Here is a 27,791-nt window from a genome sequence, read left to right on the forward strand (position 1 = left end):
ACAGATCTGCATTTAAGATTTTTTAATCTGAAACAGTTCCATGCTGCAGTTGAAATATCTGTGAGTTTAAGCCCACCTGTCCCATATTGGGTGCTCTGCCTGGCCTCATTAGACAAAAAGAGGCAGATGCCTCAGGCAGTAGATGGGAAGGGGGAGCAGTAGAAGCTCCTTATACACATTTCCTCTGGAATCCTCCAGCTCTTTCTTTCTATTAGAGTTCTAGAGTATTATTGGGATTTGGAAGCTATAAAACTTTGGAAGTTAAGCAGGATCAGGCCTGATTAATCCTTGAATGTGAGATTACCAGGAAATGGCAAGACTGGTGGGCAAAACTAGAAATTAAAAAAAAAAGCTTCCCAGAAAACAACATTGCCATTATGTTCCAAGAATACTTCATAGATACACCCATGAAATCACCAGGAATCAAGATGGATTGAAAGAAGACTTTATTGACTATACAGCCTACCTTGATTTGAGAGGTGTGTGTAATGTGTGATCTGTATGGTGGGTTGTGAGATAGTTTCTAGATAAGACAAAGAGATGATGTAAAGTGGGCAGTACCATTTTCACCCCCTTGAATTTTCTTTCTTTCCTTCCCACAATTTAAGAGGGAAGAGAGTAAGGGGGGGGGTATTTTTCTAACAAGGTTACGTTTACATATATAAGGTTTATACTACTGTTTTTATATGCTTCTTGCCTCAAAATGGTGCAAGATAGTATTTCCTGTTTTTAACCATTGGGGATGAGGGGAGCTTTGAGGTCTCAGATCCTTTGTAGTGGTCTAGGTGTTTTGGGAGGTAATTGCTCCTGTCTAACTGATCCTCCACCCCAGCTGTTCGTTTTGTATATGTGAATCAAAGCTTGGGGTCAAGACATTATGTAGTTCACAGTTTAGGCTGAAGAAAAGTATATATAGAAGATTTGCTTCTAAATTTTTAAACACTGGTTGACACTATTAACATACCCTGCTCAAGTTTTCAAACGATACTGTCATATATTTTCCATTACATGTATTTATGCAAAATAAGTACTATTTTGTTGTTTCCAGCCTAGCCTTGCCTGGTAGTAATTGAAAAAATGTGGAATTACAGCATCTTTACAGACTCTCCGAGTCTGTTTATCTTTTTTAACTAATGCCTGCAGTAGCAATTACTCTGGAGAACTGGTTTCGTTGCTAGAAATACTATTTTCTTCAGAATGCTAAGGCGTGGATACATTGCTGGCACAGGTAAATACCTAACTGGACTTTGCATATCAAACTCTTTGACCTTTTGTCCAGCACTGTGTGTCCCAAATACTCTAAAGTTTGAGAGGTTGAAAGTTTGAAAAAAAAACAACATTGTTCATAGAGAAGCAGTGGACATATGCAAAAGAATAAGGGCCATTCATGACAGCTTGCTCATATCCTATGTACGGACATGTATGTATCTATTCAGGTGGTCCTCATTACCTGTGCTCCCATTATCTTCAATTTTGCACATTCCCAGTTGATAAATGGAGTCCAGATCTTGCATATCCGCAATACTGGCCTTGTTTTTGTTACTTTGCACATATTGAAAAATAGCAGATGGACGTTGCGCATACATTCAGGATGTTTTTTAAGGATTAGGTTAGGCCTTTCAATATATCTGTTCCTTCCTTCTCTCACTTGGTTGTAGTGAATCTCCCTGGGTCAGCCTAGTCTTCCTCAGGGCAGCCACACCTCTATGAAACCACTGTCATCTGATGATGGAGGGAGTTTCCTGAGTTTCCACATGGCTTATGCTGGTTTCTCTGCTCTGTGTGGCTCTTTTTATGTTCTCAGTAAAAGGGCCTCTTGACTGCATTGCTAGGTAATAGTGCTACTTACAGACGACTCACAGCTTGCTCCAATGGTCACTTGTGGTTGAGGTTCTTCTCTTTCCTCTGAGGTTTCTGACCACAGTGCTGGTGACCACAGCTGCTCCTGCTTGCAGGAAGATAATGACAATAATCAGCCCTACAATCTGTTGAACTGTATGGAAGCAGAGATTAGGGGCCTGTATGGCTTATAATTTGCTTTGCCTACAGGCTTTGTGATTGACTGATTGATTGATTGATTGATTGATTTCATCAACAGTTTTGTTTACTCATGTTGTTGTTGTTTACTCGTTAAGTCGTGTCCAACTCTTCGTGACCCCATGAACCATATTGCACCAGGCCTTCCTGTCCTTCACTGCCTCCCTGAGTTTGCTCAGTTTCATGCTCATTGCTTCAGTGATGCTATCTAACCATCTCATCCTCTGCCGTCCTCTTCTTCTTTTGCCTTCAATCTTTCCCAGCATCAGGGTCTTCTCCAAAGAGATCTCTCTTCGCATTAGGTGACCAAAATATCTGAGCTTGAGCTTCATTATCGATACTTCCAATGAGCAATCGGGGTTGATTTCCTTTAAGATTGACTGGTTTGACCTCCTAGCAGTCCAGGGGACTCTCAAGAGTCTTCTCCAGCACCACAGTTCAAAAGCATCAATTCTTCGGCGCTCAGCCTTCTTTATGGTCCAGCTCTCACAGCCATACATTACTACCGGAAAAACCATAGCTTTGACTATGTGGATCTTTGTCGGCAAGGTGACGTCTCTGCTTTTTAATATGCTATCTAGGCTTGCCATAGCTTTCCTCCCAAGGAGCAAACGTCTTTTAATTTCATGGCTGCAGTCTCCGTCTGCGGTGATCTTGGAGCCCAAATAAATGAAGTCTGTTACTGCTTCCATTTCTACCCCTTCTATTTGCCAGGAATTGATGGGGCCAGATGCCATGATCTTAGTTTTTTTAATGTTGAGTTTCAAGCCAGCTTTCGCACTCTCCTCTTTCACCCTCATCAAGAGGCTCTTTAGTTCTTCTTCACTTTCTGCCATTAGGGTGGTATCGTCTGCATATCTGAGGTTGTTGATGATTCTCCCTGCAATCTTAATTCCGGCTTGTGATTCTTCCAGCCTGGCATTTCTCATGATGTACTCTGCATATAGGTTAAATAAGCAGGGTGACAGTATACAGCCTTGTCGTACACCTTTCCCTATTTTGAACCAATAGGTTGTTCCATGACCAGTTCTAACTGTTGCTTCTTGGCCCGCATACAGATTTCTCAGGAGACAGGTAAGGTGGTCTGGTACTCCCATCTCTTTAAGAATTTGCCACAGTTTGTTGTGATCCACACAATCAAAGGCTTTTGCATAGTCAATGAAGCAGAAGTAGATATTTTTCTGGAACTCTCGTGCTTTCTCCATGATCCAGCGAATGTTGGCGATTTGATCTCTAGTTCCTCTGCCTCTTCGAAATCCAGCTTGTACATCCGTTAGTTCTCGGTTCATGTATTGCTGAAGCCTAGCTTGTAGGATTTTGAGCATAACCTTGCTAGCATGTGAAATGAGTGCAATAGTGCGATAGTTTGAGCATTCTTTGGCATTGCCCTTCTTTGGAATTGGAACATAAACTGACCTTTTCCAATCCCGTGGCCACTGTTGCGTTTTCCAAACTTGCTGGCATATTGAGTGCAGTACTTTAACACCACCGTCTTTTAGTATTTTAAATAACTCAGCTGGAATACTGTCATCTCCACTAGCTTTGTTGTTAGCAATGCTTCCTAAGGCCCACTTGACTTCACTCTCTAGGATGTCTGGCTCAAGGTCAGTGATCACACCAGCGTGGACATCAGGGACATTAAGATCTTTCTTATATAGTTCTTCTGTGTATTCTTGCCACCTCTTCTTAATCTCTTCTGCTTCTGTTAGGTCCCTGCCTTTTTTGTCCTTTATCATGCCCATCTTTGCACTAAATGTTCCTTTCATATCTCCAATTTTCTTGTAGAGATCTCTAGTCTTCCCCATAGTTTACTCATAGTTGTGCCTATTGATGGTGGGTACAAAAATGTCCCATCTGCAAATTTATTATGAAGCTGAATCGCTACGTAGCGACTCAAGAGCAAGCAGTGCTGTTATCTGGCTTTCTTTGACTTGTATCTCAGTACAGAGCAGAGTTTCATTTGTTCCTTCGCCTTCTCTACAGCTATGCAGAGAGGAAAAAATAGCGATGGAAAAATTAAGTTATCAGTAGAGTGTACAGGACATAAACTGTTCTCTGGATTGAAACAAAAGATGAACTTGTCATTTTGTATTGATACAAAACGTGAAGTCCAAATTGTGAGATTTGCCCCGTTCGACAGAGAAACTCTCGTGACACGTGTGGTTCACAAAGAAGGTTTACTCATGCGTAACGTAGTAGTCACAAGCAAAGCCAGGACTGGCTTGGTACAATTGCATCACTTGTTATATTCCCCCCTTCCCGCGCTTTTTCCCGCCTCGTGATCGCGTTGCGGCTGTGGGCTATTAGGCCCCCCAATGTCCCCCCTGATCGTTCATGATGGCAGGGTCGGTCAGAGTCCATTGTCCTTGATTGCCAGTCCCCCTCCGGCTGGGTTGGTCCCTCCCTGCTACGTGCAGACCCGCGGGTTCTGTGCTGCGTTGCGATCTTGTTTCGCTGCCCTGCGGCCCCGTTCCTTGCTTGCTCGCGCCGTTATCAGTTCATAGTTAAAAACTTCCGCTGCGGTTTTCCTGTTTAGCTGGCCGCAGGTGGCTCGTTAATTAGCGGCGCTTTCGGTTCCTCTTTTCCCCGCTAGCTACCGCCGGTGGATTCCGCGTGGTCTGGTTGCGAGCTTCCCTGCAACCCCGTGCTTCCCTGAAGCCTCGTGCTGACCGAACCTGACATGCCGCCCCCCTGACGACAACTCCCCCCCCTCGGTCCTATTTCGGCTTCCCGGGGTATTTACTGTAAAAGTCCCGCACTAGGTCCGGCGCCCTTATGTGGGTTTTACTCACCCATTCGCTGTGGGACTTGGGGAAATGTTTCCATTGCACTAGGAGCTGGGTCTGCCCCTTGTGCCTCCGGGCATCCAGTATCCGGTTGATTTCGAAATGCTGCTCCCCCCCGACCATGATGGGTGGTGGTACTCCCTCCGCCTTGTGCCAGGCGTTTCCCGGCTGGTGCAACTTTAGCAGGCTGCAATGGAACACCGGGTGGATCTTCCCGAGGCTTTTCGGGAGCGTCAGCCTGACGGTCACCGGATTGATGACCTCCGAAATGGGGAACGGCCCCACAAACCTCGGGCTGAGTTTTTTCGATGCCTGGTGCGTCTTTAGGTTTTTGGTTGACAGATACACCTGGTCCCCCACTTTCCACTTTTCCTCGGGGAGCCTCTTGCGGTCCGCGTGCTTCTTGTAGTCGGCTTTGGCTCTTTGCAATGCCGCGTGCGCCGCTCGCCGGGTCTCGTCGATTTGGGCGAACCAGGCGTCCAGGGAGTTGATCTGGGATTCCGGCTGAGGCAGCTCTGGCATGGGGATGAAATCTCTCCCGGTGGCTACTTTGAACGGAGAGAACCCGGTGCTCTTGTGGACGGCGTTGTTGTATGCCACCTCCGCGAATGGTAGTAGCTCCGCCCAATCGTCCTGTTGGTGCCCCACGTAGCAGCGCAGGTACTGTTCGAGCCCCCCGTTCAGGCGTTCCGTGGCTCCGTCCGTCTGCGGGTGCGCCGCGGAGGATAGGGCTTGTTTCGTCCCCACCCGCTTCAGGAACTCCCGCCAGAACCGCGCGATGAAGTTGCCGCCCCGATCGCTGACGATACGTCGAGGTGCGCCGTGGAGTCGGTAGACATGTTGCACGAACAGTCTCGCCGGCCCCTCGGCCGTGGGGACTCACCGGCACGCTACAAAGTGCGCTTGTTTGGAGAATAAGTCCGTGACCACCCAAATGGCGGTCTTCCCCTTACTCTCCGGGAGCTCCACTATGAAGTCCATGGCGACCTCTTGCCAAGGGCCGTCGGGTTCCGCTACCGGCTGGAGTAGGCCTCTAGGTTTGCCTTTGGCTCCTTTCGCTGTTGCGCACACCGGGCAACCCCCCGAGTACGCCTCCACGTCCTTCCGGAGCGTGGGCCACCAAAACTGCCGCCGGATTAAGTGGAGTGTCTTTACGAAGCCGTAATGCCCCGCGCTCCGGCTGTCGTGGGCTCTCTCCATGACCTCCCGTCGGCAACCCTCGGGCACGTACAGCTTTCCTTCGTGCCACCACAACCCCTCTTGGCCGGTTAGCGTCTCTCGGTTCTGCTTGAGCCAATCGTCCCGCTCCGCCGCCTCCGCGAACCCTTGCCTTACTTCAGACGCCGCGTCCCGTCGCTCCCCCTTGGTCTGGCTTCGGGTCACCGCCTTTGCAGCCAGCCTGCTGGCGGGGATGACGGAGTCCACGATCTCCTCCCGTAGGCTGGCGTGTTGGGGCATGCGAGACAGTCCATCCGCTAAGAAGTTGCGCTTCCCGGGGATGTGTTTCAGTGTGAACCTGAACCTCCCGAAGTATTGGGACCACCGTGCCTGTTTGGGGGATAGCTTACGCGGGGTCTTCAGGGCCTCGAGGTTCTTATGGTCCGTCCACACCTCGAACGGTTCAGTTGCCCCCTCCAGTAGATGCCTCCACGTGGCCAGCGCCCACTTGACCGCGTACGCCTTTCTCCCACACCATCCACCTCCTCTCCGTCTCGGTGAATTTGCGGGAGGCGTAGGCGCACGGGTGGATGGCCCCCTCCGGGCTGGGTTGGAGCAGGACTACTCCCGTTGCCACGTCTGATGCATCCACTTGGATTATAAACCGCCGGTCTGGGTCGGGATGGCGCAGGATCGGCTCCGCGGTGAACCGCTGTTTTAGTTCCTCAAACGCCCCCTGGCATTCTGCAGTCCACGCGAGTGCCATGCTGGGCTTGGTGGGTTTCCCAGTGCCCTTGGTTTTTAGCAGGTCGGTTAGGGGAAGGGCGATTTGGGCGAAGTTCGGGATGAACTGACGATAGAAGTTCGCAAACCCTAGGAAGCTTTGGAGTTGCCTCCGGGTTCGCGGCGCTTCCCAGCCCAGGACATCCCTTACTTTCGCCGGGTCCATCTCAATTCCCCGGCTGGATATTCGGTAGCCGAGGTAGTCTAGTTGCTCTCGATGGAACTCGCATTTCGAGAGCTTTGCGTACAGCTGTGCCTTCAGCAGTCTCTGGAGCACCGTGCGCACCAGGCTCACGTGCTCCGCCAGGGTCTCGGTGTAGATGAGGATGTCGTCCAGGTAGACCAGGACGCCCCGGTAGAGTAGGTCGTGCAGCACCTCATTTATTAGCTGCATAAATACCCCCGGGGCCCCTTTTAATCCGAACGGCATCACGGAAAACTGGTAGCTTCCGAGCGGGGTGTTGAACGCCGTCTTCCACTCATCTTTTGCGCGGATCCTAACTCTGAAGTAGGCTTCGCGCAAGTCCAGTTTTGTGAACACCCGCCCCTTCGACAGATGCGACATCAAGTCCTTCATCAGGTGGAGGGGGTATTTGTACTCCGTGCTGATTGCGTTCAGCCCCCGGTAGTCTACGCACATACGGAGCGAGCCGTCCTTCTTCTCCCGGAATAACACCGGGGCCGCTAATGGTGACTTCGCGGGTTGGATGAATCCCCGCGCTAGGTTCTTGTCTATGAACTCGCGCAGGGCCCCCATCTCCCTCCTCGACAGGGAGTACATTTTCGGCTTAGGCAGGGTCGCTCCTGGCTCTAGCTCGATGGCGCAATCACTGGGTCGGTGTGGTGGGAGCTGGTCGGACTCCTTCTCCCCGAACGCTGCCGCCAGGTCTCGATACTGCCTCGGGATTCCGCCGCCCGTCGGGGGTTCCCCGGGTCCGGCCCCTCACTTTGCGGTCGCCTCGCCAGTCGCCGCTGCCTCCCCTCGCCTCGGGATCGTGGCGGGTCTCCGGGGTCCCGGTGCTGCTGCTGCTGCTGTTGCTGCCCGGGTCTCGGGCCCCATCTGCTCTCGCCCCGTCTCCCGGTGTCCCGGACCCTCCGCTTGTCCGCCGGTGGTTGCGGCTGCCTCCGTCTCCACGGCTCGGTCCCCTCTGCTCTCGCCCCTCGCCGGTCTGTCGACCCCGAACCGCACTGCCTCCGCCGTCCAGTCGACTCGTGGGTTCCGCCGCCGCAGCCACGCCAAGCCGAGTACCACCGCGTAGTCGGCCACCGGGACCACCACGAACCTCAGTTCTTCCCGGTGACTCCCGATCGTCATCTGGACCGGCTCGGTGTAATACTGAGCTGGGCCCCCCCCTGCCAGCGTGCCATCTAACTGGCTGAATGAAATGGGCTCCCAGAGGCGCCTCAGCTGTAGCCCGAGCCCCGAGACCACCGCTGGGTGCATCAAGCAGTGGGTGCAGCCCGAGTCCAGTAGCGCCCGTAGCTGCGCCTCCCCTCCGGATCTCACCCCCCGGACATGTATCCTCACCCGGAACGGTGGGCAGTCCTCGTCTCCTATTGGGTCCGCGCGCCTCGACTCCCTTGCTCGCACTGGGACGCCGTTCAGTGCGAGCGCGCCTCGTTTCCCGCCGGCTCCGAGTCCTCTCCGGAGGATGCTGTCTCCGGGGTCGACCACCCCCCGCGTCCTTTCTCGGTCACCGCCGCCACTGCCCCCTTCCGCGGTCGATCGCCGGTCCTTTTCCCGTTCGCACGCGGGGTTTTGACTTCGGGCCGTGGTGGGGCGCCTTCCCGCTCCGTCGGGCACTGCGCCGCTCGGTGGCCTCTGCCTCCGCATCGGAAGCACAGATTCGGGGCTCTGGTCGACCGCTCCGTCTCTCCTCGGGGGTCCTCTCCCTCGGCCGGCCCCTCGTCTGGTCCCGTCGTCTTGTGCTCTGTTGGATCTGCCGCCACGCCGATTCCGCCGTTCCGGCCAGCCAGATCCAATCCTTCACTGTGGACGGGTCGTCCCGCCCCAGTGCCCGTTCCAGGATCTCTGGGTTGAGTCCCCTCTTAAAATACTTCACCTTCAGGGACTCCGGCCAGTCCGCGAGCTTCTCGGCCAACCTCCGGAACTCCAGGGCATATTCCGATACCGATTTGCCCCGCTGTCTGAACTGTAGGATGTCGTCCTCCGCCCGCTTGGCGCTCAATGTGTCCTCGAATCTGTCCCGGAGCGCCTGCATGAAGTCCGGGAAACTCCGTAGTTCCGCCGCGTTGGCATCGTACAGCCTGATCACCCAGCTGGCTGCTTGGCCATCTAGCAGCTCGGCCACGTAGGATACCCTGTCCTCGTCTCTAGCGAATAGGTGACCACCCCTCTGCATGAACCCCCTGACGTGCGTCAGAAAGTGCGGCAGTTGTTCGGGGTCCCCTGAGAACTTCCCAGTGATACCTCGAAGTCTCAGGGCGTCTGCCGCCCGTTGGTCCTCCGACCGGGGCGCCGTGGGTGGTGCCGGCGGGGGTGTCGGACCGCCCCCCTGTCGCTCGCCTCCTCGTTCACCGCCGGTGGCCCCACTCTCTGTAGTAGGGTCTGGAGCATCGCCTCCACGGCGTCTAGGCGTCGCTCGACTCTCTCCTCTAGTCGGGCGAATTCCTCGCTCCACTCACGGTTCCGGAACCCCGAACCCCGGGTCATCGTAACGCCTGAATCGTCTGGTCCTTGGTTCACGCCCATCGACCACCGCTCGGATGGAGTGCGCCCGGCCCTGGCCGCTGCCCCGTCGCTCCCGGGCGGCTCCGACCGCCCTTCCGCGAGCCTGGATCCCTCGCGCTCCAGCTGACCCACGGATTCCTCGTCGCTGGTCATGCCTGTATTGAGAAAGAAAACGCTCCTCGGTGGTACCGGGTAGCGCTGACGGTGAGTCCTGGCTTTATGTGAGATTTGCCCCGTTCGACAGAGAAACTCTCGTGACACGTGTGGTTCACAAAGAAGGTTTACTCATGCGTAACGTAGTAGTCACAAGCAAAGCCAGGACTGGCTTGGTACAATTGCATCACTTGTTATATTCCCCCTTCCCGCGCTTTTTCCCGCCTCGTGATCGCGTTGCGGCTGTGGGCTATTAGGCCCCCCAATGTCCCCCCTGATCGTTCATGATGGCAGGGTCAGTCAGAGTCCATTGTCCTTGATTGCCAGTCCCCCTCCGGCTGGGTTGGTCCCTCCCTGCTACGTGCAGACCCGCGGGTTCTGTGCTGCGTTGCGATCTTGTTTCGCTGCCCTGCGGCCCCGTTCCTTGCTTGCTCGCGCCGTTATCAGTTCATAGTTAAAAACTTCCGCTGCGGTTTTCCTGTTTAGCTGGCCGCAGGTGGCTCGTTAATTAGCGGCGCTTTCGGTTCCTCTTTTCCCCGCTAGCTACCGCCGGTGGATTCCGCGTGGTCTGGTTGCGAGCTTCCCTGCAACCCCATGCTTCCCTGAAGCCTCGTGCTGACCGAACCTGACACAAATCTCAAAAGACAGTTGCATAGTTGATCAAGATATTCTAAGCAGATTTCAGAAGTGGTGGGGAACATGCTTCGTGCAGAGATGCTAAGCTGAATCTCTAATATTTTGGTGCATTCCATAATTACATGATTACAAGAAATTCTGATTATAAAATTGGGTATCTTGAGAACATTGGGGGGAGAGTTCCTTTTATTCTGAAATATGTTTCTAGTGAAAATATGCTTCAAAGTATAGGAAGTACCTGCTGAAATCCCAGAAGACAGCAGGGGGATAGGCACTGTTCAGGGCACCCAATATTCTTTGATATACTACATGATTAAAAAATGCAAAATATTATTGTTATTATTGATACAGAATTGGCATAGACACTTTTTCTTCTGAGATATATAGAATTTTTATTTCTTCTATAAATAAATAGAATAAATTACCATTAGACAACCAGTTCCATGAAATCATCTGCTGGTACATCATAATGGGAAATGTCAGAATTTTTCTTAAGTTGTCATTTTTGTTATCTTCCACAGCTATGATCTTTGTCAACAAAGTATGAATCCCATGATATTTAAATTTCATATACAAAATAAGTAGAATTGGAGCTATTCAGGAGTTAAGGGAAAAGGAGGACAATATTACACATTTTTACAATGTCTCTAGAGTGGTATTTAGACATTGAGTATTTAGAAATTTCTATAGATGAGCATTGAGGCATACACATTTTATTTAAAATCAAATGTTGGATGAACTTGTATTGTCATTACTCTAGATGATATTCTTTGAATGCAACTTAAGCTGAGGGATTAGTATGACTTACAGTAAAAAGAGCTGGATAAGTTCAAATTATAATTCTCATTAATAATAATGTCCACTAGCTCCTATATATCTAATATTCAATTAACGTCTCCAAAGATCTCTTAATGGGTTAGAGAAGCACAATTTCCCCTTGAAGAACCTGTGCTGGTTTGACCTGAGAAGGTTATACAATTACTGTACCAGCATGTCCTTAATTAGACTTGCCATAATTTTTGTTAGCATGATGGCCTGTGTGAAAGGTCTGCAGTTTTCCAAACCTGTTCCACATGTGCTTTCTCCCAGCCTTCAAGCTCATCTGTGCATTAATTCAGAAATAAAACGAAACATGGGAAGCACTACGTTGCCATTTCCCTTCCTTCCTTAAAGAAGTAACTTCCAATAGCAATGGCTACTTTGTATTAAAATGAAAGCATTATGCTGTCCAATAATGATCTTTCATAAATATTACAAACCAAAATGGGGGAAATCTAAAAAATATCAGGATTTCTGCAATGGCTTCTACAGCATGGTGGTAAAAGATACCTCTCTACACACACGTGAGCTGCATTCACTATCAATCCTATAAGATGCCACCCTCCTTCATGTGAACTGCTTAAAGTGCCCTTGGAATAAAATATTCACAGCAAGCTGAATTGACCCTGAATGGTGATGAGGTAAGAACCAGACAGGAAACAGTGGCCCAATAAACCGCATTGTTTATATTCACTGACCATATCTCAGAGATAGTATAGCTAGCATGCTGGCCTAGTAGGAAGGGATAAATAATAAGGTCACCCAGATGGGTTTATCAAAACCAGTCCGATGTCATGCTGTAAATTACACTGTGTCTGCCTCTTTCTTTGTCTTGTCTTTGAAATGTAGGCCAGAGATACATAAGCTATGGTTCTGCTTTTGTTCACATCTGCTCAGCAAGCTGCCAATGCTTTGCTGGGAGTCTGGTGTACACTGTAGTTGTTTGCATGCTTAATAAACCTATTTTGTATCTTCAAAGTGATTTGGTTGACTTAGGTGAGCCAGGTTTTGGCCAGGACACATGGCAATGAACTCCTTAGCCATTGCATCCCTTTCTCTAAATATCTTTGAATGAAAACTATGCTAGCAGATTGATTTCAGATTGAATGTAAGCAATCGATTTTGGGAATCAATTACTAATTCTTCAGTGCTATAGAATGGAGTGACCACATGGAAGAAACTTTAAAGTGTATAAGTTACAATCTTCTTAAATCCATGTGTTTGTTTAATTTCATTCCTTGTGTTAATAAAAAGCTGATGTGATACAACCCACTCAGGTACATGTATATAATAAAGGCCTTTTCTCATAAAAATAGAAGGTAGGTGTAGCTGTGACAAAATGATGGCATACAGTGCCCATATATTTATAGTACAAGGGGTGCACTTTTTAAAACTACAGTATTTACCCAAAAGGAAGACAACCATTAATTTGAAACCCCTTCCCAAAGGAAATGTAAACAGAAAAAAAATTATAGACACAAGACAAAAATCTCGTTTAATGCCCTAGCTTCCCTTACCTTGTCAACCTAGGATTACCCATCCTACATTGAATTGAAAGAGGCAAAAATTGAAAGGGACAGGTTATTTAGAATTTATATCTACTGATTAACATCTATTTCCTATAAAATGGTCTCTGATTTATAAAATTGGTTCCCAACCTGCAAATACAGTCACTTTCTCTCACACATAATATAGAGTAGAGAGGGAATGGCCTTGAAGGACAGGAGGAAGGGCCACTACCAAGGCAATGGTCAGACAAGAGGGACTTGGCCCAGGCTCTCATCTGACCAATAGAAGGGAATATATGTAGCTCAGGGTTGAACTGCGCAGTCTTTGGTGCTCTCTGAGCTTGGTTGTTTGCTTGATATTTTGTTACCCAACTAGGTTACATCATCAGTGCGAGTGTTATCTGACTGTTGCATTGGTAACAGCTCTTTCTCCTGTCCTTCAAGGCCATTCCCTATTCTTCTACACAAACACAAACCATTTGTACACCCTGCAAAAATAATAAGCCTCCTCTCTTTTAGCAGAAGCAGGCCTAAGGATGGAGTGAGGGAACAGGAGAGTTCAACTCTTGGAAAGGAAGGAAGAGAAAGAAGTAATAGTGGATGAAGCTGAGGCAAGGAGAAGAGATAACTGGATGGAGAAGAAACAAAAAGAGAGCAAAACCTTATTTAGGTGTCATAAAAAGGTTTAAAATTCACTAGGCAAGCAGCCCTTCTTAAACAAAAACTATCTTCAAAGTCATCCAAGATTTTCAGCAAGAAATCATTTGATTGGCTGTTTTTGTTTCTTTGTTTTCTTATCTGCAAATCTAAGATGAACCATTTGGAGAGGGGAAAAAACACCCTAATCTTCCTATTAATAAATATGGTCATTGTTCCACAGGGAAACAAGGTATTGATGACATGATGTCACAGAAATGGGCAGGACTATTTTTTCCAATATTTTGTTCTGTGGGCTTTTAAAGAATTTCTCATTTGTTGTTTTGCTTTAGTTTCATTAAGCTTATCAGAAAGCTTTGCCCATTTTATTTGCTCTTGCTATAAAAATAGTGGAAATCACACTATTAGTTTTCAGTGACAGTGAAAATTGGCACCATAAACTTTGGCTCTAGGAATTGCAATATAGATTTTGGGGCCATATGCAGCCTATAGCTGTGAGTTGTACGCTCCTGATTTATTACAATATAAACTGATCTTTTATTAGTGTTCAGATGGGTATGCGCAGGTGTGTTGCATTTCTTATGCCAGGAAGACTTTATGGACAAAAATCCAACATTAAATTTTTCTTTCATTCATTTAAGGATAATGGGATGTTGCTCTTCATACAGTGCATGCAGAATTAGTTACAAACCTCATGAAGCCACAGCTCCAACCTCCCTATTATAAGACCCAAGTATCTATCCACAAATATTCAGCTTTGAAGACAATTTAGAGGACCCAGCTGCTCCAAAAACATGGCCTTCCATTTATGGAATTATTTTTACATCTATTTCGCTAAAGAATGATGCAAAATCTCAGACTTGGGAAAGTTTCGTTGTTGATACAAAGAAAGTACTCTCCTTACAGACTCAAATGGTCTCTCTCTCTTTTAGGCAGCGTTTTACCATCTCCACCTTTAAGAGCTTGAATCCAGAGATTGTGTTAAATTGTTCATCACCAGTAATAAATATTTATGTTATAACATTGCCTAGAGGCATCCACTACATTGGCAGCCTTTTGTGGTATACACAGGTAATAAATGACAAGTTCTGTATTACATCTATAACACTGCAAGCCTAAACACTCTAACTAGACAGTATGTTTAACTGAACACAGATTTATTATACCTTGGGGGATTTGCATTTCTATTCCAGATATTTCTTGCTAAATGGATTATCTCTATTAAGAGAAATACAAAAAAGAAAGCTAAAACATGGGCTGATGAATAAAGGAAGATGGTGATGCCTAGATGCCCCATAAAATGTCTATAATGAGCTAGTGTCAGGGCACATTTGAAGATCCATCCAAAAACAAGTGTGGTTAAATGCTAAGCATGCAGCAATCTAGCCAGTTTCTTTTGCCTCATTAGTCTTTTTCTGAGTCTTCTGAGAGAGAGATCAAGAGATGGTTTTGATACTTCAAAATGATAGCTATAAAAACCTGCCAGACTGTTTAGCACTGCTAACACATTTGGTTAAAGAATGTACCACTTACCCAACTCTTCAACCTATTCTCCAGCAGTTTCTCTACCAGGTTTTAGCATTCTGTGCATTTTGAAAACACACCTCAGAGGGTGAGATGTAGGAATCAGCATGTGGTCAAAATAGGTCAGATTTTTGAATGATGCTATTCATTTTAGGCATTTTTCTGAACCTTCTAGCTCTGCAACTTTTGTACTGCAAGCATAGGTCGATTGCCCTAGGATGCAGAAGGGTTTCAAAACATTGATGCAGAATAGCATGCATCATTATCTTCCTCTAATGTTGGACTTTCACACTGATTACTCATCTTAATTAGTGATGTCAACAAAATTTGGAGATGTTTCCCAAATACTTTTTCTCAAAATGCAAAATGGATTATAATTAATTTCTCAATATCATCTACGCTCATCAGAGTGATATTACCAGAAGTCAAAAACATCCCTAATGTTGGGATCTTGCTGTTTCCTGAGTTTGCTTTTCTTTTTGCAAAAATTTCATTACCAAACTAAGATACATTGTCCATGTTTTGATCCAAGAGTGGGGTTTACTGGCTATTTATGGGTGGCAGCTTGTTCTACCTGTTTTGATCGGGGTTGTTATGGTTTGTGTGGGTGTTTCTGAGTGACCTGCCTGGCTTGGTTGACTGTATTGTTTATCTTAGATTATTGCTACCTGTTATGTTAGCTCCCCCTTATCTATGTGTTGATTGCTGGGTGTGTGATGATCTAAAGGAAGCCATCTTTGCTGTGGCAGTCTAGAGAAGGTAATTTATATCTGGACTCCTGTGCATTTCTGGCACCTAGGAATATCCAATTCTTTTTTTATATAGTAATTTTATTAAAAATTACAGTTGCAACAATAAAAACGAATACAAACTAAAACAAATAAAAGAATAAAAATAAAAAATAAAAAATAGGTGAAGTTAAGAAAAAAGAAAGAAAATATAAAAGAAAGAAAAATAAGAATATAGTAAAGAAAAAGAAATATATAAACAAATGACTTCCCCCTTCATCACAACAAGTATAAACAGTTTTAGTAACTTATCACCTTCTCTTAAAATACAACAAATAATCTCTTCTTCCCATATCCCATCTCTTATCTATAAACAAATCCTTAAAGCCTTGTTGTTCAGTCCTGATCAGCAAAAGTCCATTAAGGGTTACCAGAGATAACATATCTATTTTAACCTTGATCAAATAAACCAACTTTATATTTCTTCCTTCTACTTTTAAAGAATCTTGTTCTTTAGTCCCTTCAAATAATGCCCTATAACTTGATTTTTCATTTGTCCCTTCTCACAAAATTCTTCAAAGCTTTAACAAGCCTCTTTTGTAAATCCAATATAGGAAAAGTATCCAGGTCACTCTCTTGGTTTGTTACTTGTATATTCCTTTTAATTATTAAGATATCAGCCTGTTTCTTTTATATGTCCAATGTAGCATCTTCTTGCATATCGTTCTTGTAGCCTGTCATTTTTAATCCACTTTCAGATCAGTTTCAATTTATCTTGTCAGATAAAACTTGTTCCTCTTCCATAACATCTTTTAAACACACTCTATCTATAGAGGCAAACACACTTAAAATTAACTTCTGAATCCATTGTTCAAAAATATCCTTCAGTATGTCCAATGTTAAAATGTTTTGCTTCGTTCTGTATTTGTAAGTCAAGTTTAAGTGTTCTTCTCCTTTGATTGTAATCTTTAGCTCCTTCTAGTTCCCTCTAGTGTCCAACCTTCAAAGTCCCATCCTATCATGTTTTTTTTTTAAGAATTCAAAACAAAAGCAGTTTCCCACAGGAAGGATTCTTTATAATTAATTCCAAAATCTTATTTCAAATTTATCTGGACCCATAGTCCATTTGTAACTTTCTAAAATCAAAGTTTTAATCACTCTTTTGCTGTTTATTCCAGAAAAAAAATCCTTAAACTAGTATTTAAAAATTCTTTCACTAAGGATTGAAGGAAATTCACTCAGTGTTTTCAGACTCGTCAATCCAAAGGTTCCTAATAGCAGAAAATCAGTTAACAAGCAATTTCTAAAAGTGGTTAGAAAAGGAAGTATGCAAATCTGGTGTCCCTTTAAAGACACTAACCATGGTTTGAGCAAGATGGTAGCTTCCCTCGTCTCCCAGAGCTCTAAACCCACCAGAGGCCACTGTCTTGCAGTCTCCTTGTCAGGAGCAACTGTCTGGAGCACTTGTGGGCAATCTCAAGTTTTCTCCTTGTCCAAAGAGGAATTACAAAGAGCTGGTCAACTTGCCGGCTCTTTATTCTGCCACAGTTGTTGGCTCCACTTTTAGCAGAGCTGTCTTCAGTTCACCATTTCTTCCCCAGAAGTCCACCTAGGAATATCCAATTCTGAGGAGATTAGGCATGTCCTCCCAGATGCCAACAGCATGAAATATGACCTTCAAACAAATTCATTACTGGGGGCAGGGAAAGGGAAGGTTTTTACACTATTGCAACTGGAGCAAAAGGAAATATTCTTTTTCTGCAACATGTAATTCAACTTTGAAATTTGCTACCACAAGATGTGGTGCTGGCTACCAGCTTGGCTGGCTTCAGAAACGGGTTGGACCAATTCATGGAAGTTGTGGGAATTAGTGACTGCTTCTAAAGGCCATCTGCTGGGAGACTAGTGGGCTTCCTTGTGCAATTGGTTAGTCACTGTGAGAAGACTGCTGGACTAGATGGGCCAGGGCTCCCATCTAGGGTACTGCTTATGTTCTTATGTCCTTATGAGCTTCTGCTAGAGAGCAGTAATTGCCTTTGAGAGGACAGGAGTGCCATTAGTGTAATTGGTAGAGCCACGTTCCCACAGTCCTGTACAACTCCATCATGGTACTGCAAAAATGTCCATGTGTCCCAGATACAACTTTGCTCAGATTTTTAAAAATTTCTTTTGATGGCTTTGCTGCTGGTTGATGTGTAGGATATTATAACAGCAATTAAAATATTTATTAATTTTACATTATTTTTAAAGCCTTTTTTAAAGAATCACATACAAATTAACAAATAACCACAACAAAAAACAGTAAAAAAAAAAGCATTTTTCTGAGCATTCTCTAATGATAATTAATTACAATTTAACTGAAGGCCTTTTGATAGTTTTTATTTTCATATAAGCAGCAACATCCCACAATAAATATTTTGATTCTTTATGTCATCATCAGTTTTGAAAGTAGTGGAAGTTTTCTATTTCTGTAAATTACAACTGTGTGTGAGAGTATGGAAACATCAGGTAATCTCATAAGATGTGGACCTTTGGCTTACGTGGCTTCTTCAAGAGCAAGAAGACATTATATAGCTAACTGTGCCATGAAAATGTAAATAGGTAGAATCCACTGAAATCCACTGAGAACTATTTGAAATTCCAAAAAGGATGACATCAAGTGGAACTTATGTTCTCAAAACTCCTAATGATTTAGACTTCATACTTACTGCTTAATGAACATAGCAGTTCAACGGGGCTTTCTTTTGAGTAGATATATACGGAATACTGTTAGTATTTATTGAGTTCAGTGTAATCCAGTGTGAACTGACCTGTTTGAACAAAATAAAATAAAATTGTGTAGCCTGTATGTACTTTAGTTCAGTGTTTCTCAACCTCAGCAACTTTAAGATACATGGACTTCAATGACCGGAATTCCCCAGCCAGCCTGAGGCTGAGCACAAAGTTGCTGAAGTTGAGAAACACTTGTCTAGCCAGTCCTTCTCTTCTGCTGCAATGATCCAACTAGCTATCCATCACTTTAGTCATTTTTGGACTTTGAAGGGTACTTCTTAAGATGGACAAAGAGATTCAATACAACAGGGAATAATAACTGTACTGCGCAACACTTATTTATTTATTTAGTTTGTATGGCCACCCGTCTCACTAAGTGACTCTGGGCAGCAAACAAAATTTAAAAAATAAAAACAATTAAAATAATACAAACATTAAAATACATAGCAGCTATGAATAAAGCGCCCATCATAATGACTAAATTAACTACGAAACAGGTCCCTGCACATACTCAGGACCCCAGGCCAATCTGTAAGGACTTAAGCCAGCAGAGTTGGGGCCATCCTGCTCCACTGGAAGGAGAATGTTCCACAAGAGAGGCACTACGGCAGAAAAGGCATGTCTTTTAGGCCCCACCAACTGGCATTCCTCAGTTGACTAGACCTGAAACACGCTCCTCCTGCCTGACAGGATCGGATGGGTAGAAAGAACTGGGGAGAGACGGTCCCTCAAGTAACCCAGTCCCAAGCCATGAAGGGCTTTAAAGGTGACAACTAGTACCTTGAATTGCACCTGGAAGCACGATGGCAACCAATGCAGCTCACGGAGTAGAGGTGTTACATGCACCGAATAACCAGTGCCATTTACTACCTCTGCTGCCGCATTCTGCACCCGTTGAAGTTTCCAAATGCTCTTCAAGGGCAGCCCCACTTAACATTAGAATGGCTAATATACATTCCAAAATAGCTTAGTTTTTAAAGTATTATTATTCTGAGAGAATAAAACTGTTTCCAAAAAGACAGGGTACATTTTTAAAAAAACATACAGTGCAGACATGTAGACAGTTCAATCTGTTGAGATATTTCACTGATAAAGCATGTTAGAAAGGGAGGTTTGTCTTAGAATAATCCCGGTATTGAGGATGGAGGAAATGGTAGGCCAAATCAATATTTGTCTTCCTGTTTTTAGACACCAAGCTGCATGTGTGTGGAGAGAAGTCTTTCAGAGAGCTCCTTCTTGAAATGTGGCCAACCAGTGCATTGCTTTAAGCACAGCTGAACCAGGTCAGGAAAAGTGCAAGGTACTTTTAATGCACAACCTGGTCTCTTTCTCCTCCACAAAGTTGTAGGTTTGTTGGAGTTTCTTTTTTCTAGATTGCATTCTGGAGGGTGGGGCCTGTTATTTAAGAGATATACTGTAGTAGAGGTAATACATATGTGGGATCAATGATATTCTTTAATAACGGAGTTCAGTTCCCTAGGATGTGGGCTTGTTCCATCTTTCCACATGTGTGTGTGTGAGTGTTGGAAGTATGCATGAGCCACTCTGCTTAGCTACAAGACATTTATGCCTCTATGTTGTTCCTGATAAAATCAAAGCAATTTATATAGTTGTCTATAAATATTAAATCTGATAATGGAACGTATTGGGGGCAGGGAAGGTCAAGTAAATAACCCACCCTTTTGATTCAGAGGCAGAAGGAATACGGAACATCTGGCTGTGACTATAACCACATAAATTCTCAGAAGATGTTGTCTGAATAGTCACTCACTTGATAATAGATAGCATTCAATAAATCAGAATAAATCTTATTTAATAACGTAATACAGGGGTGGAAAATCTGTGGTTCTCCAGGTTTTGCCAAACAGCAGTTCCAGACCTCTCCTTCCACTATGGCTAATAATGGAGGATGCTTGGAGACACAGTTTGCCAACTTCTACTTGACCACAGGTTCCCCATTCCTGGATGATAATCCATAACTCTCACTGTATTTAGGTAGTTACTGCTAACTAGTTTACTTCCAACTCAGAATTAGAAAAGTACTAAAAAGTGTAGTTGCTAATTACAGAGGCAAGCTATATTTAGCAGGTAATATATATATTACAGCATATTTCTGGGTCTGCTTTTGGCCCAAAACAGCTCTATGGCAGCTTGTAAAGTTCAACACAAATGCAGAAGTCAAAGTACAATAAAATAAAGGCAAGGTAAACAGCAGCTTACTCAAATTGAGCTCACAATATCCAAATTAACATAATTGAAATAAAAATACCAAAAACCCAACATATCCTTCCTCTTACCCTAAAGAAAAACAAAAATGTTATCCTCCCCAAATGTTAAATGAGTAGGAGTAAAAAAACCACACACAGAGACACATACACCACACACACGAAACAAAACCAAGAGGTCTGTTGCCTCTTAGCAATAAATATCATCTGCCTGATTCAAACTTTATGGCAGTCTGTAATTTCTGCAAACCAAGAATTGCAAGAGGGAATCAGATGGTAATGAAAGAAAGAGGCAAATGAGCAAAAGCATGATTTGTTTGTGACATCGGAGGAGGACATTGATTCAGTTAATAAGATCATGCAGGGAAGATTGCAACCTCTGCAGATAAGTTCTGATCATTCATAATAATCACAAAATAAAATATTAGGATTAGAAGACATATTACTTCTTTTTCATCCTACATGCAAGAGAAACAAGATGCAACACTGCAGTTATTCCACTCTTTGATTCTAGACTGAAAAAGGTATAACAGCAATAACAAGGATTTTGACCATGAGCAGAACATCTAATCCTTTGCAACTGGGTGTTAAATTGAAATTCGTAGGAAATGTTTTACTAACACATTCTCCCTCCTTTGCTATTTTAATGGAGTACATACTTATATACATACACCCACCATTGGAGGGTTGGTCCCTTGGGCTCCCTCAAGTGAGAGTCCCTACCCTAGAGGAAGTTAAAGGGAGCGAAGGGGAAGCACATTCAGACTTGCAAGATGCTGTCATTATAGCTGATACGACAAAAGTAGTCCCGACCTCTATGGCATTGGTTTCCTTGTCCGGCCTACCTTGTTGGAGTTCCTGGAAGCAACTTTCTATAACAGCTATCTAAAAAATTGAATTTTGGCACTAATCTATACTACTGAAATTCTATTAGCCATGCAGTTTTTAAAGATACTGTATTTAAACATATGGTTTTAAAATGATGGAAGTTTATTTAATTGTTTCTTATTTTTTAAAGTCACAGCGTCTTTCCTATTATATTTGAGATAATAATTCAGGATGTACAGAGTACAGTAAATAGCACAACTATCACCTCCAGTATCTCTTGTTTTATTAGTTAAGCACTGGGTCCATATAGCACAGGGTCCACAAATGTTGCAGGACTAAGGAACATACTTGGCCTGTGAGTAGCAAGTTAAGACCATACCTTGAAAAATAATGGGTGCGGGCAGGACAAATACTAGTTTCAACTTAATGTCATTTACATTTAATTAAAATTAAATATAGTTAATATGATTGCTCTCCAGGCATGTGCTTCTTATTGTTTTATTGCTTTTTATTATTTTTTTAATGTGCACCACCCAGAGTCTTACGGAGATGGGTAGTTTGGAAATCAAATAAATAAACAAATGACTGTATCAAATAATTTTCCCTTCTGCCATCTTAAAAATGACAATGGAGCCGAACCTGGGGAGTCCAGTGTGACCCTTTTTGGAAAATTACTGTGAGTAATTTCCAATTAAGTTTGCCCCCAGCCCATTCCCAGTCATTCCCTGTATCCAGATCAGAGCTAACACACACAACACTCAGTACACCTTACAAAAATATAGTTTGATATTTATTTATTAAACATCAACAAACATCATCATTTATGAACAAGCAGCATTTTATATTATCTATGTCTATCTGTATTAGAAAGGACAACTTTTCAGAGCCATTGGAAATAATACTGTGGGTTGTACCACCATGCATGATTTCATACTTCAACTCCCAATGCTTTTCTCAAGCAGAAGAAACAGTTCCTGGACGGTAAGTGCATCCCACACCATAATATCAGTTGGACGGTACATCAGTTTACTTCCCTTTTTCTTGTAGGTCCTTCACATGGTGCAGTTTAACAAATCTTTTATGTTGCTTCACGGGATTATTATTATGCATGCATCCTGTTAGTCTGTTTGCTTTAGGCTGTATAAGTTCCAGCAAATTAGATTCATTGTGCTGTCTTTTCAACATTACTTGGTAGTCTTTTGTAACAGTGCAAAGTCTATTTTTAGCACAATTTAAAATCACATTACATAAAATAACACAGTGTAACTTGCATCCAGTTACATTATAAGGTACATCATGCACTTCTTGAAATGTCACATTCCTGATTTCATCATGATTCATCAGGCATTTCAGTTTAATGCTGTTTTTCCCATGTACATCTATTGATATTCCACTTGCTAAATTAACTTTTCTTTCATAAGATTCATCAAGGCTTATAAACACTTCTGTGTTGTAGATATATTGACTTGATGCATCCCTATCCAGCAAAAATCTGTTTTTCCTTTCAAAAGGATATCCAATTGCAATTTTAAAAACTTAAGGAATTTATTTTTAAATGTATTTGATAAATAAATTCCTTAAGTTTTCTTACATTCTAAGCAAATTTTGCAAATTTTGACAGTGGGGTTTTCCAGACAATCAGCCCATTCCCTTCCTAAAGCTTTTAAATGCATGTTTATGTGGAATCGGAATACTTCTTAATACCTTTTCTGATCTACCTTGATTATCATATTATAATCCATTGGAATATCTATATTTCTACAACTATAGAATTTTCAGGGAAAGTCACCCAATCAGTGTTTGCCTTTACTACCCTAAGTTGAACCGCTGTTGGATGTCTCTTATGCTGCCTTGCAGGCCCTATCTTGAGGGCATCTGAGTTTGTGCAGGTCACTCTGTTCACTCCTCCTTCACAATAAGACAATAAAATAACTTTAACATAACCTGCATTTCCATCAATCTGTTAGTCAACATTTGCTGGCAGTTTGAAAACAAAATATCTTCTGAGGCTCTGTGAGGAGTGGAGGTGAGGAAAAACGTTTGTAAAGGAATGTCCTTGGACACAGGAGCTATGTTGTCATGAGATGCAGCGATGTAGAAGCCCCTCTGAGGGGTTGAAATCATGATGATATGGCAACATGGTTATAAACTTCCATGTGGAAGCCTCTTTCATTGGGTGCAGACTTAGAGTACCATGCTAAGCCTGCATAAGGGAAGCCCTTTTGAGCAATAGGTGATGAACTGAAGGAGTATCTGACTGAAGCAGTAAGGAAGTGCAATACATTTGAAAGAAGCAAAGTGCCCCTTCTCAATGAATTGAAGCACCACATCCTATCCAAGGCTTGATGCAGCTAGTCTGAGGGGTTTCCAGGTGGCCTCTGCATGCATGCACATGCACAACTACTGGGTCCCACTTGTGCATCTATGTAAGTAACAGCATGTTTAGTCTGACCCATTTCCCATCTTTAAAGCTGCTGTTCCAAGCCTTTCAGATAATATGGCTACCTCACTTCTTTAAGAAAAGTAGTTTTGTTATTGCCAATACACCGTGTGACATACCTCTTTGAAGATTCTGCACAACCCAAGTAAACCATACGAAAATAGCAGGGCACTGGAGACTCCATGAACAAAACAATAAAACTTTATTGGGGTAGGGGGGCAATTATTTGTAGATGACTGTTTCACATAGAAATGAAATGTGGAAGCTGAGCAGAGCCACCAGGAGGTGGCGGCGGGGGGTGGAGGGGTGGGAGGGACTTCTAGAAATTCCTCACAAAGAAAAGAGATCTCTCCCATGGGCTGCAAAATCATGGCTGAAGTTTCCAGTGTAATAACAATGGCAGGAATGTTTTGTATTTCAAAGGAAAAGCCAGCTTTTCTTTCTTAGGGCAAATGCTGAGGGAGGGAAGAACATACCTTAAATTACAAAGTGATGGCTTCTGTTTGATGAAAATTGCCAATAGCTGGGGCATTCTGATACTGGACAAAAAAGTCATTTTTTGGAAAGCTTCTACAATGCTGCTGTATGAGTCACCTCAAATCATTTGTTTATGCAGATGTTTCTGAATCACACAGAAAATAGCCTGTTAACTATAGTAGCCTGAGACTCCATCCCTCAGTCTTCATACTGGGCTCTGTGTTACGTTGACTAAAATTATGTGTGTGCGGTCTGCCTCCTTTCCTCCCTGTCTGCCTGCATGTAGGACCACTTGTTCTATTCAATATAATGATGGGTCCAAAGCCTCTTGCTTCCTGCCTTCAGCCCCCTGCCTGACTGCAAGGAGGCCTTGTTGTTACCGGCAGTGTAATTATGGGTGTTTGGTCTCACTCTCTTCACCTAAGGTGTAATTTACTTTATATAAAATGTGACTCCACCCCTCCAAAGCTGGTGCACCCAGCTGCTCGTCTTGTGTGTAAATTGTTGCTATTCTGAGTGCCCAGCAGGAGCAGGAAGGAGCAGGGCTGTGGGTGAAGCTGAAGGTGCTTTAGGGGTGAAGAGAGAGATTTGTCAGCCTGCTGTCTCTGAGTCTCAGTGGGAGTTTGGCCACTGATTTCAGCGAATCCCCAATTTTCTTCTCGTGCCTTGGTATTCCTCTCTTTCAACAGGTCCCTTTTCAATCCAGTAAAATTCAGCCATTGCATCAAGGCATTTCCCAATTACACACAGTTAACTGTTGTAGCTTCACAGATAGCCTCAGTGCCTTTTTAGTCTGTGTATGTTTGGCAAGAAAAAAGGAGCAATTGCTCTGAAGCACATGCATGGCAGGGGTAATTCAATATTTGAAACGAGACACTTTATTTCACAATTTTGGGTCTTCTGTGGACTAAAAACAATGGAGAAAAAATGACAACATTGCCACATCCATGAGAAGCATAAATTCAGCAGATACCACTTTTGCCAAATTGAGATACATGAATGGAGAAAGTTGCACCAGCAGGGGGAAGGGGATGAATTCCAAAGGACAAGTGGTAACAATAATTGGGGTTTACAAATGAAAGAATGTAATTCAGAGTGTCACTAACATAGTGTTACTATTCCATTCGCTCTCTCCTGCATAATATTTCTGGCTCTTTTTAATGTAAAATAGAATCAAGAGTGAGTGAGCTCAACATTTGAGGGGTGAGGCTTAAATTTGATTTATCTAGTCACTGAAAGTTGTATTAGAACTCTTTCTTCACTCTGAGGCCAAATTGCAGGTACATAAAAAGTTCTAAGTCAAATTAGTTTGAGCTTATGAACAGGCCAGCAGACTTTCCAAACTTGGGGAATACGCATGTGGGGGGACACTCTCCACATTGCCTATTCAGTGCAGGAAAAGTATTTTCCCACACCCCATTATTGCCCTATGCACAATCCTCATATGAGTTAAAAGGCATATTATGCAACTCTTATCTCCTTTAAATAAGACTGAGTCACCTTTGATTCAACTTTTTCATTTTTTGTCCATGTAGTAAAAAGACTAATATTTTTAAGCTCATAATACTTCTATGGTCCAGTTCAAAATTATGTATCTTAATTTATTAAGCCCAGATATACACAGTATCAAACTGAATCTTTATTGTGGTCTTTGACCAACTTGAGAAGGTTTCAACAGAGAAATGAGAAGTAGTAATACTAAAAACTAAACACAATGAGATTAAAATTAATTATAGGAATGTTGAGACCATACACAGAATAGTAGTATTAATCTACTTCTACAGTACGATTCTGTAGAAGTAGATTATTATTACAATATTTGTACACAGTACAGCCACACACAAATCCTTCCCTTTTCTCTTTTTGACACTATGCCATAATTTCCCATGATGTCCAAAGCACATGATATTATAGCCTGATTCAGCACTAGAGATTATGGGAAACTATAACTAACTAAACCCAGCAATGCCCTAAAAAGGGAAGTATTATCAGAGGGGAGAAGACAGGATGGAGCACACAGGCTCAGTCTCATACATTAGTTGGCTTCTAAGCTGAACTGATATCTTGTCATGCTGTGTGTATATATGTACAGATGGATCTCATTTACAAGGATTACATTCCAGCCTAACAAATCCTTGAGTCTATAGAAATTGGAAGGTTGGGTTCTAGAGGCCCAGAAAAATCACAAAAAAGTAAGGATACTTGAATATAGAATACAGAATCAAAATAAGGATGCAGTAAGGCACTCATCCTCTTCCAACATTTTAATAGGTGGAGGGCTGCTTTCTGTGGTATGCAGTTCCTAATTTTCACTCTGGAAGAAGTAACATATGAGAAGGGGGCAACCAATATAAAATCAGGACACTACAGATCACTGGGGGATTCTGGGTAGGAGGGCCGGATGTATACTTTTGTTCATGCACAAAATAGCTGATGGACCAGTACTGTGTGCCAAAAAACAGAGGGTCACAAACCCATTTACTCTATATTCAACAACTGCTGATGCATGAAATTACAGATAATGTGACGGCAGACAATGAGGTCTACTTTTGTATTTCTCTTTCTCTCTGTGTATGTATATGTGAAAGAGAGACAAAAACACTGTTACTTCTGTAAGGATATTTCCACTTTTATCAGCTGGGGTTTTCTGAAGACACATACTATCCATAACATAAGTAAGCTATACTCATGCTGAAACCCTCTCTTCTCTTGCAGGCCAAGATACAAACTCATGCCCTTCCTCCAGGCCTACTTCAGAGGTAGCACCAGCAACTCCAAATTCCATAACCTCTATTCCTAGTTCTCAAAATCATACCACAATTGTGAAAGAAGAAATCTCACTGGAAGAATGTTCATCATCTCACAGATCCCTGATGAATGGAAATTCTTCATCCCCCACAGAATCTGAGGGCAACTTCACAGTAGCAGAAGCTGTGACGTGTATGTTTTTTCCTTCCAATCATATCATCTTTTTCCTTGCCTTTTTTTAAATAAGAAACAAAATATCTAGATAAAGTAAAACAAAATTACGAAGTTAAAAATGAAAAAATAAATTGGGGCAAAACAAAAGGAATTTTTTTAAAAAATGGAGAGCATGTGTACCTGAGACAGTAAGTGAATGAAAGAGACCCAAACATTCTAAGCAGCTATATTCAATATTTCTATTTAGAACAAATATTCTACAGACAAAAGTAATATTTTAGGGAAAACATTTTTAACATAACTAATAAATACATAACCAAATTTGAAAAAAAAAATCCCTTATAGTAGTTTTTTTTTTGAGCCCTTTGTCATTGTATGAAAATTTTCAACCAGAGCAATTTCCCACACATTTAAATACCACTGATCTACTGAGAGATTCATTTTAATTTTCCATGTTTTGGGATACCAAACTGGGTAGGCAGCTGAAAAAGTCAACCAATTTCTGTTTTTTTTAATTAAATTAAATGCATTATTATTTATTTCTTAACAAGTTTTACAGAAAGAAATAGAAAAATATTATATGTCTTAGGAAATATGGGCAATAATTCAAAAGCAGGATTCGTTGTGAAAGATAATTTCTCAATTT

The 27,791-nt window shown here is 43.2% G+C and overlaps 1 protein-coding gene across 2 annotated transcripts in view; it reads left to right on the forward strand.

The window, feature by feature from the left end:
* The window catches only part of LOC103055682 (myoD family inhibitor), a 60,535-nt gene that overhangs the window by 20,398 nt on the left and 12,346 nt on the right, over nt 1–27,791 (forward strand). For both annotated transcript variants that reach the window (XM_088153889.1, XM_088153890.1), the window contains one exon: nt 26,939–27,163. In XM_088153889.1, the coding sequence (XP_088010015.1) occupies nt 26,939–27,163 (225 nt within the window). The remainder of the gene's footprint in view (nt 1–26,938; nt 27,164–27,791) is intronic.

Source organism: Python bivittatus, unplaced genomic scaffold, assembly GCF_059951505.1.
Source record: "Python bivittatus isolate LINGU-HERP-01145 unplaced genomic scaffold, Pbiv_v1 ctg000700_np1212, whole genome shotgun sequence".
Lineage (NCBI taxonomy): Eukaryota > Metazoa > Chordata > Lepidosauria > Squamata > Pythonidae > Python > Python bivittatus.